A 22,638-nucleotide genomic window follows, 5' to 3' on the forward strand; every position below is an offset into this window, starting at 1 on the left:
TCTTCGATTTTGCTGAAATTTGGTATATATATATAGGGAGGCCTTAGCATAATTAGCCCAAATCCAAAATATTAGCTCAATCGGACCAGTGGTTCTGGAGATATATGCCCTCGAATTTCCACATTTTGGCAAAAATGGGCGTGGCAGCCGATTTTTAGGGCCCGATATTTTGGCAACCGGTGGGCCGATTTTAATGAAACTGGTGTCATTGGAAAGGTAATTTCGCAAGGAATCCAAATCTGTAATTCTTTCCTTGATAGGAGCAAGTTAAATATGTGTGACACTTAATTTATTTTCAAGGTCACGTGGGCCACAAGGTCAAACAATAGGTCAAAAGGTCACCAGTTTCATCAAAATCGGCCCACCGGTTGCCAAAATATCGGGCCCTAAAAATCGGCCGCCGCGCCCATTTTTGCCAAAATGTGGAAATTCGAGGGCATATATCTCCAGAACCACTGGTCCGATTGAGCTAATATTTTGGATTTGGGCTAATTATGCTAAGGCTTCCCTATATACCAAATTTCAGCAAAATCGAAGAGGTAGGGGTTAAACCCATTGGGTGATTTGACATGGAATGACCCTTAGAATAGTAATGTGGTATGTAGCAACAACACATTGGTGCATGGTTACATCACTATTTTAGCTGTTTCTTACACATAGTAGGCTTATTATCATAACTAGCTTATCCTTTCACAACACCATTGTTTTGCTAACAAGAAATTAAAGGAATTACAACATATCCATTGTTGTATGGAAGACTTACAAGTTTACAACGAATGTCTTTAATAGAAACATCATTTAATTCACCACTTAACTGTGAAACATAGAAAATACCCAATTGTGAAGAATCCAAAGGATGCGTAAAAAAATTTTCTTTCTTTTTAAAAGATTCATAAACACATTTGACATCATTTCCAATTACAACAAAATTTCTAATTAGTCCAATTGTAGTTTTAATTAGTACACAGTGATCTTTTGCAGAGTTTGACAAAAATAAACCTCTTAACATCACATGTTTGAACTGGCCATTATTAAAAACATGTCTCTGCAAGATGGGACCATCTATATGAGCAGATGCTTCTACTACTGACACATTGTTAGAATAGTTATTATCAGAATCAATGTACTTTGTTTGCTTTTCTGAAAGTCTTCTGATAATTTGTTGCAGTGGGCGATTAGGGGATCGCACTAATTTTTTAATACTACCCAAATAAGATTCAAACGAAAATGCTGCAAAGTTTTCCAAATGTCCAAAATTTTCAACATCAGCAGTTAAATGAATTAAATTATGCACATTATAAACTAACATATTTGAACCATAGATTTTTGCAAAATTCTCAACAAAAAAACGTAATAGCTTGTTTGCATAATCACGATGCGTGGTAACAAGATAAGGGTTTGATAAGCAATAGATACCAATAGAAAGGCAAAGAAAATGCTGGTATGTACTTTCAGGGAGAGCTTGTTTAGTAGAAACAATGCCAGTATAGAGCAAAAATGTACGAAATTCAGTAGCCTTCCAACGCTCAAACTCAACTAGAGATCGACCCTTGCGTGTAAATTCTTTTGGTAAGAATTGGGAAAATCTTTCTAGGTTGTCAGAGATCATTTTAATAGCAACAGAACCAATTTTACAATTTTGTGGCAACGGACTTTTGCACCATAACCATAACATCTTTCTGACAGTTCCAAGATAAATCAAATGCATTGGATCCAAAACAAATTGAGACACCAGACCAACCGACAGTTCTGTCAGTGGTGTGTCACCAGTATGATGTTCTACATTGGTTTTACTGTAAAAATTTGTATCTGTACGTAGCTGAGCATCGACATAAGGAAAAGTGAGTTTTCTTAAATATACTCCTTTTTGTACACATCTTTCACATCCAAAATAGCCTGAATGACCCTTTATGCATTTTAAAAATGCACGTGCAGGAGCATCACATATAAAGCAATCTATTTCTATATTAAAAAAATACAACTTATTTTCACTCCAAATTCCAGTTAGTTTTAAGTTTTTAACTTCTTCAACAAACATATTTAAATATTCTTTAACACAGGAAGGTTTCTTACTACCCAAAAAGTATCCGACTGAAAAGGGCTTGCTCTTAAATGGTTTTGAAACTCTCATAAGAATAGGCCACAAGCTAAGATTTGAGCTTTTAAAGAGAGGCAAGCCATCAATGTTTATTTGCAGATACATTGTTTTGCAAGATTTTAATATAGTCAAAGGTAGTTGCCTTACGAGTTGTAGGAGATGTTGCTTTAAGCCAACATGATGATATCGGCCACCTGCAATGTCTTTTATCTCATATTTGATCTGAGTTTTGAGTAGTGTTCTGGAGTCCTTTGGCAATTCTGGATGATGAAATTGTAATATATGCAGAAGGAAAGTAAGAGCAACTGCTGTGATACCAAAAGTTACAGCCCAGTCTCTTAATTTTTCAGCCAAGCCTACTTTACTTGTCTCTGAATCACTATCAGATTGATCACTATAAATGCTCTCAGTGTCAGAGTAATCATTCTCCATACCTTCTTCAAAATTGCAATCAATTGTATCATATTCATTGTCAGTACTTGCACATGCAAACTCATTGTTAACAGAAGTTGTAGATTCATAATTCTCAACAACAGACTTTTCACTGTTTTCAAAAAAGTTCAAAGCACAGTCATGATCATTTTTACAACCAGTTTCAGACATGACAATATTTTCAGAAACTTCATTCAAATCAGAAGTAGATGTTTGAATTTCAGGATATGAAATTGACGAGTTCTGACAAACGCTGGTATTTGCAGGTGATGTAGTTCTTAACAAAAGCATATAATCATCTACTTTCCTTCTAACAATGCGTCGTTTGGTCCAATAAGATTGTTGTTTATGTGCAGACATATTGGTACCTGTAGAGACAGACAAAGCTTAAATCTTCATTTAATTAAGGTTAAAACACAATAGATTAGGACACAGCTTCCTTTTTCGACACTTTCTTACATGCTATAGGCATAAGCGTAACCGGGTACAGCAAAATAAATGCAGAGTAAGCTTTATTGCACAGCGCTACCCAATAACTGAGCAAGCGCAAAAGACAATTAGTAATGTTGTCACTCCCTTGTCATGGAAAAGTAGATTTGACTGAAAAAAACACTAGATTCACAAAAAAAACACTAGTATCATAAATACACGATCATTTATAATACATGCATAATGTACAAAATGACAGCCAATGGCGTTAGTGAGTGTTAAAAGTCCTTAAAATTTTGAAATAGAACTGAATTTTCTTAAAGTGAGAGCCCTGAAGTCATAGCCGTCGGAGAGTAAAACATTTTGGGGGGGTGAACAAACTTTGCCCAAATTTGGCCTTTGTAAATATATTGTCAAAAACGCAATATTACTCACAGTCCCTGAGATCTATAGTGTAGTCTAATCTAAGGACTCCACACTCATCAAATGTAAGCCTACCATAAGGTACGATAGGCTACGCTAGCTACTTTAAACACTTTTCACATTCATTTGTGTGTATTCTTTAAAGTATTTATGCTAAATATCTCAAATTTAGTCATCATTGGGTGTAACCAGACAAAAAACTCACTGTCCACTTTGAAAAGCACTACAAACACATTGCTGCAGCCAAACAAAAAAATAAGTGGGGCTACTTTGAACACTGTCCAAACTTATGCACACCAACATAGCGCTAAATCGCTAAAAAAACACTAGATCTAGTGAAAAAAACCCTAGGAGTGGCACCACTCAATTAGACAAACAGGCTTCAACTCAAATCAGCCGCGTGTTTGAAATGGCACGTGACTTCAATCAAGCGCAACTAAACGGTATGATGATGTCATTTTTTTAATCAAGCGCGAAGCTCGGCCTTTCGTACGAAACCACAGACATCTGTACGAAACCAACACCATCTGACGAAACTCGACGGCGCGTTGCCAGCGGAAAGCGAGCGAAAATCGAAAGCGCGTCTCTTGCTCGAAAGTCGACGGCGCGAAGCTAGCAGAAAACGCTCACATTGGCGACATCGAAAATCGTTAGCTGTAGGACAGCGCCTGACTGGCGAATATCGTCATGAATTTAAAGAAAAAAATCATGACGATATTCGCCAGTGAGGCGCTGTCCTACAGCTAACGATTTTCGATGTCGCCAATGTGAGCGCTCGCCGTCCTACAAACACATTGCTGCAGCCAAACAAAAAATAAGTGGGGCTACTTTGAACACTGTCCAAACTTATGCACACCAACATAGCGCTAAATCGCTAAAAAAAACACTAGAGGCAATCCAAAAACACTAGATCTAGTGGAAAAACACTAGGAGTGGCACCACTGACAATTAGACAAACAGGCTTCAACTCAAATCAACCGCGTGTTTGAACTGGCACGTGACTTCAATCAAGCGCAACTAAACGGTATGATGATGTCATTCTTTTAATCAAGCGCGAAGCTCGGCTTTCGTACGAAACCAACACTATCTGACCTGACGAAAGTCGACGGCGCGTTGCCAGCGGAAAGCGAGCGAAAATCGAAAGCGCGTCTCTTGCTCGAAAGTCGACGGCGCGAAGCTAGCAGAAAACGCTCACATTGGCGACATCGAAAATCGTTAGCTGTAGGACAGCGCCTCACTGGCGAATATCGTCATGAATTTAAAGAAAAAAATCATGACGATATTCGCCAGTGAGGCGCTGTCCTACAGCTAACGATTTTCGATGTCGCCAATGTGAGCGCTCGCAGCCCTGACTACGCCAGCTGCACGCCGACTATTGCTACCTGGGATCGTTCGTAAGACTTGTGTCAAACCTGTTTAAACCTGTTTCAGTTGAAACCTGTTTAAACATGAAATATTGCGTCACACTAACTGCTGACGTGCCTTTGAGTTATCACAAATTTTTCTGATTCATTCTTGAAGTTGTTTGTTGGAAGTCGGTCGCACATTTAACTGGTTTATTTGGTGCTTGCTAGCTGGACAAATTCTCCGTCTTTTATCCAAGTAATCTGTATCGTAGTGACAGTTTTTTAGAGGTGTACGGCGTTGCATCTCGATTTCGATAGCCGCGGGCTAATTTTACTGGAATACACTTATTGAATAGACGTTTCAAGGAGTGTTTCTTTTTCGGTCGATACATACAGACGAACGGATTCGGAAATCTTATGTTACAATTTTCCCACGAAGAGATTATGGTTTACCGCTGTGACCACTACTAACTAGCATGAAAAACCGGAACCATTTCTTTCCAGAATTTTTATTTTCGTTCCAGCAACATTTCGGCATTTTTTTATTGTATTTTACAGCAAGTTCGAATGCCAGTAGCCTATTCTAGCTGTCTTGGTCCTGTAACCAAAGTGATGCTTTGCGCGTCTTGAAGATATTCACAAAGCTTCCTCTCTTCTTCGTTGGAGAATATTCTGTTAACAGTATAGGCCTAGTTCGGTTGAACGTTTTTCAGTGCTAAAGTTTCTAACTTATTGTTGGTGCACGTTTCTAAATAACGCCTCAGTGTCCTGCCGAATTCTTTGAAAACAGAATTGATAGACTTTCTATCGCTACGGACTTCTTTGCAAACTTTTTTCATGATTTCCGGAGAATGTTTGACCATTTTCTTAGCCATTTTTCTAGATCACTCTGCAACAATAGGCAATTAAGTTATACGTATACACATATGTAGTCAAAGGAAAAAACTGAAAATGGAGAACCGTAAAACGTTTGATAATGTAGTTTTGATCAAGCTAATAGCCTACAGACCACCTATCCTACCGAGTTGTCAGCTGACAATTTTATTCCGCAAGGTTCCAACAGTGCCCACCCTGAGCACTGTTGGAACTATCGTTGGTGGGCACTACTGACACCGACACCATTTTGAACAAAGCAAGCTGTAACTTCCTAATTGCTGCAGTTATGTCTTGCCAAAGCGTAACATATAAGACTATAGGCTACCTATTCACAATGGCATTGCTGAATATCTGATATAGTTAATGATGATTTGATGAGCACGGTTTTCCTTTTTATGTAAAATAATAATAATTTCCTTCAAATTTAACATCCTTTCGCAGCTAGCTGCCTGTCTTTAGCTAAGCCTTCAAGTTGTGACTGGGATATCATTGGTCACGTGGCAATACCTCAAACTCGTTAAAGCGTTAAATCAGATTGGATTGCCGCCAAAAATGGAGGTTGAGCATTGTAGGACACTGGGCATTGTTGGAGGATCTCCCCTTATATAACGAAGGAGCTGAATTGCAACTAATGACAACCAACGGTTTCATCCGGCCAAACCAACAACACGTGTGCACAGTTATCAGTGACGTAACAGCCACAACTGTGATGATTGGAGACGACAAAATAGAGCATTTTGGCAGTAGAGTTAATTGATAACGTCGTTTAAGAGAAAATTACTCCTTTGAAGAACAATGCTACAGTTTTTACACCGATTTAACATCTGGCGATGTAAAAGCAGTGGAAATTGCGGTCAGACTTTTGCCGCGAATGAAGTTCCTCGCAGGTTTGCGCAATTTACTTGATTTATAGCACTGGGCTGCGAGCGGCGGAGTGGAAACAAACGGCGCGGCTGGACACTTTTGCTCGTTTAACGGCGAATCAACGTTGTTTAACGTTGCATAAATGTAACAGTGGCAATAATTGACGAGAACTAATCGCTTAATTATTAGGTGTAGTGGGGTATATCATATGGCGACAAAACCCTGCGAATAAGGTAAGTAGGCTAGTATCAGAAGGTGGCAGATGGTTACAGAAATTTTGGGACTTAAAATTGCATTAATTTTTATTTTAATTCCTGAAATGTCCGGCGGGCGCGGCCCGCCCGCCCGGGACTTGGCGCCAGTGTGTTCGGTTGTTTGGTCGACAGACATTTGGTCGACAGTCATTTGGTCGACAGGCATTTGTTCAACAGAACGATTCATTTTAGGGTTAGGGTTAAGGTTAGTTAACTAACCCTAAAATGAATCGTTTTGTTCTAAAATAATTGAATTTAAATTTTATTGGTTTATGTCAGTGGAAAAGTGACAAAAATTGTCATAAATTGTTATTTTGGCTCAAACTTTGTAATGATACGTTGCCTGGATTTGATTTGTTAAATTTCGTCTGAAGAAAACATTATTGACCTATTGTGTTATTCGGTTACACTCAATTATTTTTCATTTACATTCTATTCAATTTCTTTGTCAAATTATACGGTCACATTGCGCTAGTTTCATGCAGCCTAACTGGTCACACTGAGAGTCACTCAGCCATTTCTTTTATGACAAAACAATAGGCCTATACCTTTTTTTAAATTGTGATTATCTTTGTTTTGTAATACCATTATCTATGGTAATACTGTTACCGGTACTGAAATTGTTTTTACTCGTAGCCTTGTACTATTTATTGGCTTGAACTTTTCTTGGTTGCACTGAAGTTTAAACGCCCTTGCTACAAGAGTATTATTGATTTCAAAAGTTTTTCCTATTTTTAATCACCCGGAATAAAGTTTATATTTGAATAAAACCACAGGACTTCACTTGAGGATCGCAGCAGCACATGACTTCTTTTCTTTCATTAATATTACTGAACATCAGTCTATGTTGTTTCAACGTGATTTTCCGATGCTTGACATTTGTCACATTAAGAACTGGGAAGCAGCTGACTCGATGACTGATATAGTCTTTCGCTGCTTCCTGTCTGTTTGTGGTATTTATATAGCTATGGTATATTTTATTCGTATTGTGTATAATTGTACCGTACTATTGTCGCAACAAACAAAATAAAAGGTTTCTCTCTCTCTGTCGACCTAACGTCCTGTCGACCAATTGTCCTGTCGACCAAATGTCTTGTCAACCAAATGACCGGGTCGGAAAGAAAGCTATTGTGCTTTTGGTGCAGTTTTCCACGTCATACCGATATGTGAGAGTGGATTTTCCGTACTAACGAACATAAAAACTAAAAATCGAGATTGACTGCTTATAGTCGGGGAAGAAATGCGGGTGGTTTTATCGAATGTGCCCCCAGATATTAAGGGACTTTGTGCAAGAAGTCAAGCCCAAATTTCACGCTGACTTTTGAATAAATACATTTATTTACGCATGCTATACTGTACAACTCATTCTGTGTTATTTCATACACTAAAACAGACATTTTTAATACAGAAACCTCATAAAATTGATCTCAGGATGAAGGATGGAAAAAACGTCTTCCATCCCATACCCTGCCGTGAAGCACTAACCAGACAGAAAATTCCGTCATTTCCACATTAAATCAACCAGTGGCGGCTCGTGAGGTGTGAAAGTGGTGGTGCTGCGGACGGGCGTAGCCCGTCCGCGTCTTCGCCGAAGGCGAGTAAAACGGCGGGGGGGTCTGGGAGCCCTCCCCCAGAAAATTTTGAAAAATGACACTTATTTGGTGCATTCTGTGCGCATCTTCAGTTTTAACCCTATTTCCTGTGGGGGGGGGTCGGTGGGGACTTGGTACTTTTCAAAGCAATATCATTGAAGAACTACGCGATCCACAGCTTTAAAATTTCTTGACTTTTCCTAAAAATTATTCAAGTATTTATTCCGCTTTAAATGACGTTGCTATTGTCTATAGTTTTAGAGATATGGCATGATTTTCATAACATACTCTGATATTTTAGCTAGCTACTAGCTAGCCCTTTTGTTTTAAAATTATACGGATTAATAGGATTACTGAGCGCCGCCGTGCGTGGAACTGCGACGCAGATATCTCATGAGTTGGCTTTGTTGTAAAGCACTCAACCGTAATGAGTCCGCCTTTTGTTTGCAAACTCGAGTTTTGAGTTGCTTTGATTAATCTTTTAATTACATCTGAGTTGCTTTGAAATTATCAGAGAGCATCCGATAAGCTATACTGAAAAAATGTAATTTTATGTTGTTTTCTATGGCGAATACATTTTGTTTCTAACTTATAACAAGAAGCAGTAGGAAAATTCTTGCCAAAACTCTGTTTATCTCATAAAACAAACAGACTGAAGTGGTAAGTTTCTTGATTTCTTGTCGGAAAGCAAGGAGTGCGTTCTTGACCCGCCAATAAACTTTTCCATATACCTGTACACTTATATTCACATGAATGTTTATGAATGTTGTGAAAATGTTTTATGAAAACGAGAGATTGATGGATATTGAAAAGAACTTGACACAGACTATCTAAACTGCTTGGCTTTTGTGGAAAAACACACGCAGCTAAATTATTGTGCTTTGACAAGCATTGTGCATATTGTATCATCACTGAATCTTTACCTAAATGGTAATTTTGCAGTTGCTTGAGAGATTACAAAATTATTTTTTTATACGAGGATTGAAAAGTTTTGATATATCTCAGCAGAAACACTATTAGGACCAACTCAATAATTTCAAACTTTTCATTCAAATGTTGGTCTTCAAAAGCTTATTTTCACAAAACGGTGTAGGCCTACATCTTTTTCTCCATAAATTTAGACGTTTGTGTCATTTGGAGCAAAGTTGTTTGTTGGGTTGAAAGAATCTGAAATCAATGCCTCGTTTGTGTAACGTATCGTAACGTAATCTATCAGTCAGCGCTTTTGTGCCTTTTTGTTTTCGAATACATTTCCGTGACAAAAGATTGGCTTTTGTAATAACGCCATCAACCATAGAGTTGTATTCTCTGACTGCAATTCAAACGCTATGCCATACTCAGCAATTTTTCTAAAGCATTGTTACACAAAATGCATATCTGACAAAAGAAGGGAAATATGTTGAATTGAATTATATTTTATACGGATCGTTTTCCTTGTCCTTGAAAAAAAGAAAGAACGATTTTTATCGTTTGGCATAAAAATATGTATATTGAGGTTCACCTTGGTTTGCATAATGAAAATCACCCCAAAGAATTGCTTGAAGTGATTTTTGCAGCTATTTGATCCTTCGCGATGATATCAATTATAGTTTCTATCAGATGAAACCTGTTCAAACTATTTTTTTAAAACTATGGTTCATTCAAGAATATAATACTTTGTAAATATAGCTTACTTCATTTTTGCGTTTTTACTTCGATTTTTTTCACAAGCAAGACTTTACACAAAACAAGTTATTTGCAACGTGAGTTGATTGACCATAGTAGCCTAAATGGACCAAAATGCTGTGGCCAAAACTTGATTACTTTTTATAAAAATGTTTGCACATTGGAAACAGCAATCACTTTGTTTCAAATCAGCAAATCACTTTTTGTCATTTGTTCAATGTCTGCAGACATCTAATCTAATATACGACAAAATTGGTTTTCTGGGTCTTCGGTTCGGAAAAACATCATTATGATGTATTGTGACGTGGTCTATCAGCCAGCAGTAGTTTATGCGTTTTTTGTTTTTGGATGTGTGTCAATTACAAAAGATGGTTTTTGCAGTAACGCCATCAACCGCAAACTGCATCTAAAATGCTATTTCAATATTTGAACAGAAAGAAATCTTCTAATGCGTAATAAATAACTTGACACAAAATGCATGTCCAACAAATCAGAAAAAAAATGTAGAAAACGTTATTTTGCAAATCTAGTTAACAACATGAAAAAAACACTTCAATCATATTGACACAAACGTGCATTTTTAAAATATCAACAACCTTCAATTTTGCCCAAGGAAAAAGTCAACACTTTAGTGATTTTTTGTTTTTTTTACGACAATAGCACTTGGCCTGAAAAATAATTTTTTTCTATTTTTCGTATCGTTATGCCACGACTTTGAGTTTGTCACGCAGAACGGGAGTTCCATTTGGCAAACGACCTCTTCTATAGCCTACCAACACGATTTGACTAAACGATTATTATCACTACATTTTGTCACAACTGTTTGCAAAATTGTTTCATTCAAAGTGATCATTGTTGGTAAGTATTGAAACATTTCACTTTGGAATGCATCGTGACATAGTTTATCAGTAAGGAGTTTTAGACGCTCTTTGTTTTTGGAGTGCATGATGGCCTAAAATGGAACAAGCTCCTATCGAAGCAAGTCACTACCTTTGGATAGGTTGTTGTTCAAATACCACGTGACACCACAGGCTACCTTACTTTTCTGTATTCAATCGCTACCCAGACAGCAAATCAGACACTTTTTACATCGATTCAACGTCTTTAGACGTTGAAATAATGTTAAAAACGAATAAATAGCTTCCTGAGATGTGCTGTGAAATACAAAGTGTTTCTTGATCATGCATAACCAAATTCGACAGTGTGAATGTGAAAAAAAATTTGCTTGATTTAGTTCCAATATCAAGTAATGACAGTACGTTTGAAAAAGTGTAGACTATAAACATGTGACTCAAAAAGAACTTGAAATAGTTTTTTTGTGGTGATTTTGTCTCATTCTCTGCAAATGTTGAAACAAAGCAAATTTTTTTTACAATGCCTCCGGCAAAACAACAAGCAAACGCGAGTCGGACGCCAATTACGATTTCATTGAAGCGTGGACGACGTCTCCGCGTAAGAGATTAAAATCTACACAATGGAATTAACCCGTCACACTCAATTATAAGTTAATTACGAAGCAATTTCTCAAGTCAAATAAAAAAATATGACCAACTATCAAATTATTTGATTTTTCAAGTTGCGCTGTTGAACAAATTGCAAAAGAGTTTCGATGTTATGTTGTCAGATAAATTATCTACACCATGTGAAAATTTAATTGATCTATCTTGTGTAGTTTTTGAGTTACACGAGCTCAAAGTGATAGTGTCGAACCGACCCCCCCGTCCGCAAGTCAACTGGCCAAAATACGTCACAGGATAAAGGGTTAAATTGTAATGAAAAGTTAGGATAAAACTTTTGCGGTTTGAACTTTTTTCTTTTGTTGGTTTCGTTGTTGTGTTTTATTTCCACTATGTCGTTTCTTTTGTATTAAGACAAGCAAAAATAAATTGAATTGGTGGATTGGCTGCAGCCATTATTGTGGCAGAAAGCGTTGCTAAACACTTTTGCAATGTATTGTTCTGCAAGTAAGGTAATATAGGTTGGGGAATCGCCAAACACAATTAATTAAACCAAATCGGTTCTAAAAAATAGTTAAAAAAGAACCAAATAACCAAACCCCAAATATGTAGACAAACACCTTTGAAAATGGGCAAATTTTTTGAATTTGGCGATAAAATCGCCAATATGGCAACCCTAGGCGCGCTGTTCAAGACAGCGCCAAAACGACGAACGTTAGCATTGCCAGACTGATAAGCAACGTCATTGTCACGTGACTTCGACTTGGTTTGTTTGCTTTTATGACGCTTGCGCTTCGGTGCACAGAAAATCGCAGCGCCTGACCAAGGCCTGACAGAGCGAAATCGTAGCGGTCAAGCTTGAGTGGAATTCATGTGACAACGAGGTAGTTTCCCTCTCTGAGAGAAACTTTTTTTCTTTCCCTCTCGCGTTTCCAGTCAACAAAGGGAAAGGTTGGAAAGGTCTGCAAACCTAAACAAATTCGATAAAAATAATGAAAAATCACGACGTGTTTTATGGGCAGAATGAGCCCAAAAAATTGGTGGAGCTGCAGCGCCACAGCACCATTACACGAGCCGCCACTGAAATCAACGTCTGCAGACGTTGAATCATTGCTTACAATTCCCTAAATTCAGTTCCCCAGATTTCTAAGCAAGACGCTGCATTGCGTTAAAAGTCCGCGGATTCAAGTGGATTCCACCGCACGTGACGTCAGAGAGAGTGCTTGGGCACTACATGAATTTATTTTTTCGCCAACAGAATAAACTGAACTGAGGTTGCAGTTTCTGTGCATCTCAGCCTTTCATTGCCAAGCTTTCAATCTTTAGTTATTGAATGTTCAAAATGAGAAGAAATCTTAATTTTGTTTGACACTTCATTTTCTTTGAAAACAGAGTCATTATTTATTAATCTGGCAACACTGTTTTATTTACTTTTTTGTTTTCATTGAAGTGTAATGTTGCAACTGTACATAAATAACGTTCAGTCTAAAATTAAATGTGTTTTTGTCACTGGTATAGTTCAAGAAGACTCTTCAAAAAGGCCTGGACAAAGCTTTAAAGTATCAGCTACGGAGCAGTGCTGTGAGGAAGCAATCTTGTCTGAAATATCCAATGCTTCTCCAAGTGAAAAAATTGATGGAACTTGCTGCTTTGTGTCACCAGTTAATGGTAAACTTTGTTTTATTTATAAATTTTACTCTCCGGAAACTTGATTTGTAGCCTATAACCAACAAAGTGTTTCTTTGTGTATCTTTTACGAACAACTATTCAGAAAAGCAAAGTTATGTTTGCTGTAACAGAAAGACCTGACCACCAGAATATGATCAAACATAGTCTGTTCAAAGCATGAATGCAACCTATTCCGTCCCCTGAACACTTCGTCCCTTGAAAAGATTAAGGATAAAATTAAACAAAGCCGATGTCGCTGATCAGAGTTTCCGCAAAATTTTTTGAATTTTCTCAGACTTGAATTAATCATTGAATTTTTATGGGCTACCACAAAATAAGTTCGACTAACCCAAACTCTAACTCTAACCCTAATCTTAATTCGATAACCCTAACCCGAAAGTGAGATTTAGTTTATCAACTATTATTTCAATATATATACTTAGCGTGGTCAACTGTTCCGGCAACAGCAACTCCGATCAGCGATATCAGCGCTTCTATTTTTTCTTTCGGTCTTTACAAAGAAAAACTTTGAAATGTTTGCGGTGGCAACTCCGATCAGCGACTTCGGCTCTGTTGTATTATTTTTCTCGGTCTTATCAAAAAAAAGATTTTGAAATGGTTGCGGCAACTCCAATCAGTGACTACAGCTCTATTGTATTTTTTTTTCTCGATTTTGTCAAGGAACAAAATCGGGGGACGAAGTGTTCAGTAGATGGAATAGGTCGCACCCGCAACCTATGAACATAAGATATATTATTTTCAGCACCCTTTTTCAAGATCCCCAACTCCTTATATATAGATAAATTTTGATAACCATTAACCAATAAGGGGCTTCTAGGTAAGACCGTGTTAACCGTAGCCCCAGCCAAGGGGCATGTCTGATTTGGGGCCCACCATGTTAGTCTGTTTAATGTCTTTTGAATGTTTAAAAAATATCTGCTACAGAAGCTTGATATTCAATAGTTTAAATCATACAAGGCCATATTTATTGCTTTCCAAACTACTGACCGATTGTCTACTTTTGCTTTGGGGCCGGCCCACTCATATTTTGTTCATTCAGCGTTTTTCGGCTTGTGATTTCATATATACCGGTGACATTTAATACATATTTTTTTTTATTTATGTGAAGTTTTCTTGCTCGCTTCATTCGCTCAACCACATTTTTTTGGTACCTAGTCATTTGGTCGACAGACATTTGGTCGACAGGACGTTTGGACGAGAAGACATTTGGTTGACAGGGTGTTAGGTCGACAGAACGATCCTAACTCTAAAATGAATCGTTCTGTCGACCTAACGTCCTGACGACCAAATGTCTGTCGACCAAATGTCCTGTCGACCAAATGTCCTGTCGACCAAATGTCCTGTCAACCAAATGTCCTGTCGACCAAATGTCCTGTCGACCAAATGTCCTGTCGACCAAATGTCCTGTCGATTAAACGTCTGTCGACCAAACGTCTGCCGACCAAACGACCGGACACCATTTTCTTCACCTCGGTGATATTGGGCATGCATAGATTGGGGATTAAGGGAATGAAAAGTTTTTTATGTCCTAAAAAAAGCTAAAAAAAAATGATGCAATGTTTCAAAGTAAACACTGCTCACTCATATAGCCTTGTTAATTAACAAATATATTCATAAATGTTAATGGAGATGAGTTATGAAATGAAAATACTATCTGTGAAGGAGGGGACTCTTCATATAAATTTTAAAGTTCTAGCCTGCTGAAAGGCTACACCAGACTAAGTTATGCAAATTTTCAAGAAATGAATTATTGAAATCCTTCTGTAGCTAACTTACATTTTCAACAAAAACTTCTACCCCAATCCAGCTTTAGTTTAATGATTTTGGTCTTCATACAAAGTGTGCATCTTGATAAAAAAAAAAACACATCATTGCTCCTAAAAAGTGACTAAAACAAGATTGTATTTCTCAAAATTGTTTGAGGGCCATCCCCCCACACCCCCTTTTAGTGTTACTTTTTCAGACATTAGATTTTGCATTGTTCGATTATTAAACGTAGGGGCCCACTAGTGGATTTCAGGGAGGTCCTGAGATGGTGCTCACATGGCCCTGCTTGTAGGGACGTACAAACATAAATTTAAAATGAGCAAGAGATCAGTTCTATGTTCCGACAGATGACAATGTCAAGCAAGAGGTATGTCATGACGTGAACGATACATCTGCAACCAAGCGAGAGATATGTCTGATGGAGAAATAAAAAGCAGAAGAGAAGAAAAAAATCAATATGTGGGCAGCTTTAATCCTACAAACCCCAAAGAGTCACTTTCAACCTAGTTTAGACAGTGAAAATAAGGATAAACCAATTGCTGCATCAGACCTCTTTTATGAAATATATATACAATTATACATACATAGTTTTTTAAACATGGTTATGCTGCTTTGCAGGAAAGTTGTGCTTATGGGCCAGGTTGGACAGGAAATTAAACAAACTAGCAAATAAACGTTTCAAGGATTATTGTTCTCGGCAAAAACAACAGATCAAGCATGGAGATGCGGTAAGTAAATTGTTGTTGTGTCAGTTTTGTTTTTGAAATGTCTACTCTTTTATGCTATGTATTTTCGCACTTAATGTCATTGCCAGGAGAAAAGATTTAGAAGTATAGACGAAATTAGTTTAACAGAGAAACCGTTTTATTGCAAAAAGATTCGTCAATTTTATATCATCAGATAATAATTGGATACTCTGATTCAAACAATTGCATGTATCTTGCTCAAAAAAGGAAAAAGCTTGTCAAAAATAGTTATACGATTATCTGGTTTCATCTGACAACATAGGCAATAAGCATATGGATTATGGAAAGGTGTAATCTGGCATGCATTTAATTTTAGAATCCTGAACCAAAATTTAACTTTTCTTACCCTGATGATATGAAAGTTGTGCCTGACTCTTGGATACCAGCTCACCGTGTTGACAGAGATCAAGAGACTGGTAACATCGTCCCAGATGCCAATGGACATGTACCTGGTCTGCTGTGCTGTTGCTAGTATTGCCTAAAATGTGTTAATATCACTAAACCTTGTGAGTTTTTATTGCAGTCAATCTTGTAGTCTTTTTGAATGCCTTTTTAAGTTGTAGCATAAGTCCCAGTCATTTTAGTAATGTTTGAATTCGATCACAGCTTGACAAACCATCTCAGTCATGCTGATGTATGAACCATTTTAATAGATATCTGCTGATCACTTTTATGTTCACTGCACGATTGATGAAATGACTTTAATGAGATGTATCATGTACAGACACCCTGACAATTTGATTTTTATATTCAACAATCAAGCAGATGTATAGGCTACAACCTGTCATTCTTTAATATGTTTTTCACATTTTACTATTGCCGTAACGATTTTGTTCACTTTGTTTACAGGTTGGGTACCAATTGACTGCAACATAAAGCAATACTGTTGGCATCATACGGTTGTCTTTAAGGACTTGGTCTTGGTTTTAAAAGAATCATATGATGTCAGTGAAAGTGAATGTAACTCGACTTGTCTACGATTGTCTGTGGAGCCAATGTCCAGATACGAAGGAAGAACTATGGAACTGATTGGCACCAATGTGAATGGCAATCCTTACGGTAAGGACGTCTACAGATCACGCTAATTAATAATAATGCGTTTCATGTAGGGCTGTATCAATCGCAGATATGAGTTGCTCTTAGCGTTTCACAAAACACAGTGTCAGCGCAGCTATATGACCTATTATTTTACTACAGTGAACTCATTCTTTTGCTTATTTGCAAACTAAAACAAGATGCAGTAGTATGACCGAACAGAATATCGAAACCGCGTCTACCCATTCAAAGACGCACAATATTTAACCACTAACCTAGCAACGTTAAAACAATGCAAAAAAAATATTTTTTCTGGCTGAGCTAAGCTGAGAATATTTTCTTCATTTTAATAATAAGCCATTTTAGTCAAACTATTCCTCTATTTGACTAGAAATTGGTACCAAGAAACACCCGCTTCACGTCTTAGTGGCTCACGGATCTATCTCTGCCGTTAACCTTCCTGCTGATGTGCAATATGAGCACATGAAGGATTGGTTTCTCAATAAAGACACTGAACGATGCAGTGGGAGTGTTGAAGGGGTAGTGTGGCGGTGTGACAATGGTGATATGTTCAAGGTATAGATGAGTGGTTTACCCATACAGAAAATTTTAGTATTTTTACGATGATTCAACGTCTGATCTGTTGATCAACCATATTGCTGAAATGACCTCTCGAAAGGCAATTTGACTGTTTAGTGATGTCCAATTAACGCATTTATGCAATTTTTTCGATGGGATATCCACGATTGTGCTACAGCAGACAGAAGTCACATGGTTATATTTTGACAACATTGTCAGGAAATATAACTTTTGGTAATTTTTTTTAGCAATCTTTGTTAATTTCAGCTTCATCGTCATCACATGGGCCTGCCTTGGCCTCTTAGCCGGTCGAAACCGGAAACGACCAGTTGTCGAGAACCCACTTTGCCGATGCTGTCACGAAGAAATGTGATCGTGTGCAGCGAAGTATTGCAAGATTTTTCAGATGACGTTCTGGCTGAAAATCTTCTTTTTAGTTTTCTGAAGAAATCAGACTCGAAACTGTACAATTCATTACAAGAGTTAAGCTTAGAGGTATCATAACAGACCACACAACCGTTTAATTGTTCAAATTCGGCAACGTCAAAACTTTACAACAATCATGCGACCCAAATTACAGCTTTGATTCGCTTTTCATTGTCTTGACATAAAGCACACAACAATTATGAGGAGGTGGTACCCCTGCAAATATGACTTTTCCGCTCACTGGATCTTTGTAGTCTTTATAAAAAATTCTTTTCTTAGGCACGTATCCGTGGCGAAGTAAAGTCCGTTCTGAGTAATGAGAATTGGCGATACTGATGACACCTTGGCAATTATACTCCTTTGCAATCTTGATACACCTAAACATAATATTTGTAATCAGTTTAAGTATTTTTCATAATCGATAGACAGCCAGCTTAGTGCATGGAGCCAATGGTGTGTAGATAAAAATGTATACACTGGTAACCACAATTGCACGTGTGAACTATTTTTATAAACGCCACCCTGGTAAACATATCTTACCGCACTCAACTCTCAAACAGTCGTGTTTAGGCTTCTATGGTTTGTTAAAATGCGTTACAGTAAACATGCCAGGATGTCCGCTCCGACGGCTACATCGAACGAATAAATTAATACCTGGAACGACAACAACGTGTGGTAGGTAGTGTGAGTTTATAATCATACAGTAAATATTTACCATTCTGTGTATTTGTCGACTAAACGAAGCTTTTGATACTTCGGCTTAATGTAAACGACGGTCATTTCTACGAAGTTGTTGCTTCCGAGCATTAACCCCGCTGCGCGGTCCATGCAATCTTCAAACTGCAAAATACACGACACACAATTTGGGAAGCTCTGGTTCAAGTAACACCACTTAAACGACAATTTCCTGTAAGATCTGATGAGTGACACCGCCAATAATCAGAATAATCATGTAAAAGTGACTACCGTCCAATTGTGACCCTTCTAACATTTAGCCAAAGAGTTTATCCTACTTTGAACTTTGTTTGGTAATTACAGAAAAAGAGTTATGTGTTGGGTGGGAATCAAACACACGTCATGGAAATGACTACCACTGCCTTAACCCTCTATGCCAGTGGTTCCCAACCTTTTTGTTGTCACGGACCCCTTTAGACAAATTATTAATTATGCGGACCCCTACCTAAATTTTGCCTGAAACTCAATTAACATACTATTGACTATTGTAATAATTATGCTACCGGTACTCAATAACTCAACTACTGTACTGTGTCATATTGCATGGCCGCTATGACTCCTGCGGGAAATATCAGGCTAAACAGTTGCTCAAATAAGAAAATGAATGAATTGTTCAAGAAATGTCAGCAGTATTTGAATATTAAGGTGACCCAAAGTGCCATGCCGAAACTTTTTCAACGTAAGCAAATTTAATGAGACAAATAAAAGTAAATAGCTTTTCGTTTTTTTTTTCCAAAATTCATCCAGGTAATCACGGACCCCCAAGGGGTCCGCAGACCCCAGGTTGGGAACCATTGCTCTAAGCCAAGCTGTGGACGACGAAATGTTGTCTTAATATACTTTATATCAGAAATTGTTTTTCCTGCAACTTCTGATTGATCCAATGATTCATTTGTCTTACAAAACTTTTTATGTTTTAATGTCTACCCTTGATTGAGTTTGGTTTAGGCCTATTGCTCTTAGTCACATGTAAATATTTGCATACCAGATGACCCATGGCTACCTAAAGATAGCATGGTATGGTTACATCTCCAGGTGACCACGGATGACCTAATTACCCGAATCATCTGCATTAACTTTGCACCGCAGCTTTGTTGACTCTTTTCGGCAATTTTCTCGTAATCTTCTATTGATATGCGTTGGTTTGGCAGGCTTACAAGCCCAACTGCACACATCTCACCAGTACTTGAGTTGTGAATGCTCATGGATACTCCCTGGCATATCACCGTCTGCAAATAATAAAATGTTAAACCTTGGTAATGAAAGAGGTGATTGCCAGTAATGGCCGAGTGGTTAGCGCGTTGGCCTCGCAGTCGAGAGCCTGCATGTTCGACTCCAGCCACCCGCACTTGCTGTTGTTTCTCTGGGCAAGAAACTTTACGATAATTGCCTCTACCCAGTGATCGATTTCGAGTAATGGGTAGGGGAGAGTGGGGCACAGTTGGACAAAAATAGTAAAATAGAAATCCCGTCTTTATTAAAAGTCTAACAAAATCCAACTTTTGCACAATAACAAAGTATCACACTGTTAACAAAATGAGAAAGTGAAACAACACTTAGGCAATGCATATTAAATACTATATTCAATTGAAAAGAATATTGTTTGTGTCCAATTGTACCCCGGTAATGGGGCACAATTGGACATTTGCAAATTTGATCAATCGTTTAGAAACAACAGTTTAAACCAACACAAAAGTCGTCAAGAAAATGACAATGACTCGAATAAATAGGTTTTACTTGTTTATTGCGGTATAATCAGGGGCGTTGCCACGGGGGGAAGGGGGTCTTGGAAAAGTAATTTAACCCCCCCTCCCTAAAATTTTATCTTGTTTCCTAAAAAAAATAGATTTTTAATGTTATAACAACGTTTAAATGACATTGTATTACATGAGACCATGCAATATTAAAAGAACTATTCTTACAGTATTATTTATCATGTGTGTTGCTGTCCAATTGTACCCCAAAATTTGTGTCCAATTGTGCCCCACACACCAACATCGATTTAAAGTTGGGCAGGGACAACCTGTTCTAAAAGCTAGGTCAATGCAAAGGTAATGAAAAGATACGTTACTGTATATGGCTTGAACAAAAAAAGAAAGAAACTAAAAATCTTTACTTTATATAAAAAAATTACGATTAAAACAAAATCCACAAAAAATACTATAGGGGAAGGAGGGGCAAGAAGTCACAAAATTTACTAATTGAACCATCTACACGCCCTGGGTGGGAATTTCATAAACATTTACAAACTAAGGTTTACTGTCGCACTTCGAGTACTTGAAGTACATATAATATTCCACATAACTATATACTTTATCAAAAAATTTCGATATTTTGAATGAGCACTGAGGTGAGACTTTTTTCCCCGCCTCCGGGTTAGTTGTCACAAACCTTGGGGTAAATTGTCACGTGCAGTTTGTAACGCGTAAAGTTTATTTAGGATGCAGTACAATGGAATTAATAAGATAGTACAGATAGGCTACATTAAAAAGCCAATTATACATAGTATTCACTTTACAAGTATGGTATATATTTGTTGTTACTTTTAAAATTGGCTTTTGTGTGGAGTCCAAAACTACTGCACATTGTACTCAGATAATTGAGAGCAGTGAAAGCTAAACAAGTTTGCTCCTCGTTTTGTTTGTCCACAAAGTGGAGTTGGAAGCTTGAAGACAACATCCTCTAGTGGATTTTCATGTTTCCAAATTTATCAAGGCATTTTTTCAGCATGAAGTTTGATTTAATCTGATCTTTGGTGAATTCTAAACCTTTTCCAACGTAATATTGTGTGGCTCGATCACTTTCGAATTTCACAACAATGTGGTCGTCCATATCTATGTTATCAAGACTAAGTGGTGTCTGGACACAACTTTCATCATCTGAGTCTTCATCGGTGGTATCATCGCACAAGGTTGTTTCATCTAAGCTTTCATTGTCCTCACTTGATGATTCTGTTGCTGGAGTCTTGGTCTTCTTTTGAAATTTTATCACTCTTTTAGCGGCTGTTTTCTTCCCTTTTCTTTTGCTGTTCTTTTCTTCTGCCATCGTTTTCATAACAGATGAGTCTGTGTATATCTCAGATTTTCTCTTCTTCCTTTTCCTGGAGCTCTTCTTCCTTGCTTTGAGGTGCCCAAATGGTCGTAGAGTTTGTGGAGGAATTAAGATTTGAGTAGATGAGGCGGAGCCTGAAGAAGGCACATGTGTGTCTTCAAACAAGGCTTGACTTGTGGTTTAGATATAACGACTTAATGTTTTGTAGTTAACGTCATTGTTGCTAGCAGCTTTTCTGATGCTCAGGCCACCATTCACAACCGCTTCTGCAGCAGCCTCCATCGCGTCTTTCGAATACCGTCCACGTTCAGTTTTCCTTTGGTAGTTCCGCATCTGCAAAAATATAAGCTACCGGTACTGGTTTTATATGAGAAAGAAACAAGAATTATTGGTAATACAGTAGGTTTAGCTTATTTATGACAGAATTTACAGAAATACACTCTGGTTGAAACAAGATGGTTAATGAAGTATTAGTATTGAACCTCGGGGTAAGTTGTCACACAATGTGACAACTTACCTCAAAGCATCTTTAGTTTTTAAATTCCAAATTTTGGTCAACATGCTACAGCATTTTATACGATAAGTTCATCCATATATTACTGACATTAGTCACTACTAACAGAAACAAAAAGATTCCGCATATATTCAGAAACGTTTAAGTTGTATCAAAATACCTACCTTGGGCAATTCGTCTTCGCAAGAAGCAGAAAATCACTACAGGTTGTTGTCTAGATTTTGTTCACTTCTGTTGCTTAAACCAACATGGCCGATCTCAACGTGTAACCAGGGAAGTAGTACTCGCTTTTTATGACGCCAGAAAGAAGTTTATTACACTGGGTGCGCTAAACTCAGGCTTGTGATAACTTACCCGTGTGACTTTTAGCCCCTCTCTCCCCTACAGTTGCTAAAAGACTTCCCACCGCCAAACTCAATACACAACCAACACAAACTCTTAGAATTTTCATAGTACAACGACTGATGTGAAACTAATTTTTTGCCAAGGCAAGGACTTCCAGAGTTTCCAATTTTTTCTATAAAATGCGATGTCCAATTGTACCCCATGTCCAATTGTGCCCCACTCTCCCCTACTACCAAATTTAAGTCATAAGTAGAGTAGACAACCGGAAACAGACATTGTCGTCGGCTGCAGCGTGGGTCAGGTGTACGTCGGAAG

General features: G+C 37.7%; 1 protein-coding gene across 2 annotated transcripts; it reads left to right on the forward strand.

The window, feature by feature from the left end:
• Positions 1-12,886: 12,886 nt before the first annotated feature.
• Positions 12,887-18,495, forward strand: LOC145777292 (RNA ligase 1-like). 2 transcript variants are annotated; one of them, XM_082588643.1, is made up of 6 exons: positions 12,887-13,104; positions 15,511-15,620; positions 15,955-16,054; positions 16,488-16,697; positions 17,065-17,249; positions 17,520-18,495. In XM_082588643.1, exons 1-6 carry the CDS (start codon positions 12,891-12,893, stop codon positions 17,754-17,756), a joined length of 1,056 nt encoding a protein of 351 aa, XP_082444769.1. In that variant the 5' UTR covers positions 12,887-12,890; the 3' UTR covers positions 17,757-18,495. The 2 variants fall into 2 exon arrangements, with proteins under 2 accessions (XP_082444769.1, XP_082444767.1); XM_082588641.1 differs by having other exon boundaries at positions 15,955-16,090; positions 17,520-18,493.
• Positions 18,496-22,638: the final 4,143 nt, after the last annotated feature.

Source organism: Aplidium turbinatum, chromosome 9 (assembly GCF_918807975.1).
Source record: "Aplidium turbinatum chromosome 9, kaAplTurb1.1, whole genome shotgun sequence".
Taxonomy (NCBI): domain Eukaryota; kingdom Metazoa; phylum Chordata; class Ascidiacea; order Aplousobranchia; family Polyclinidae; genus Aplidium; species Aplidium turbinatum.

What these genes read in the sequence shown, in the direction of transcription:
- LOC145777292 (XM_082588641.1), top strand. Translation starts at nt 12,891, where the DNA reads ATGTTGCAACTGTACATAAATAACGTTCAGTCTAAAATTAAATGTGTT. An exon ending in TGCCAATGGACATGTACCTG is followed by an intron (nt 16,091 to 16,487) that starts GTCTGCTGTGCT and finishes CTTTGTTTACAG; the next exon opens with GTTGGGTACCAATTGACTGC. An exon ending in ACAATGGTGATATGTTCAAG is followed by an intron (nt 17,250 to 17,519) that starts GTATAGATGAGT and finishes TGTTAATTTCAG; the next exon opens with CTTCATCGTCATCACATGGG.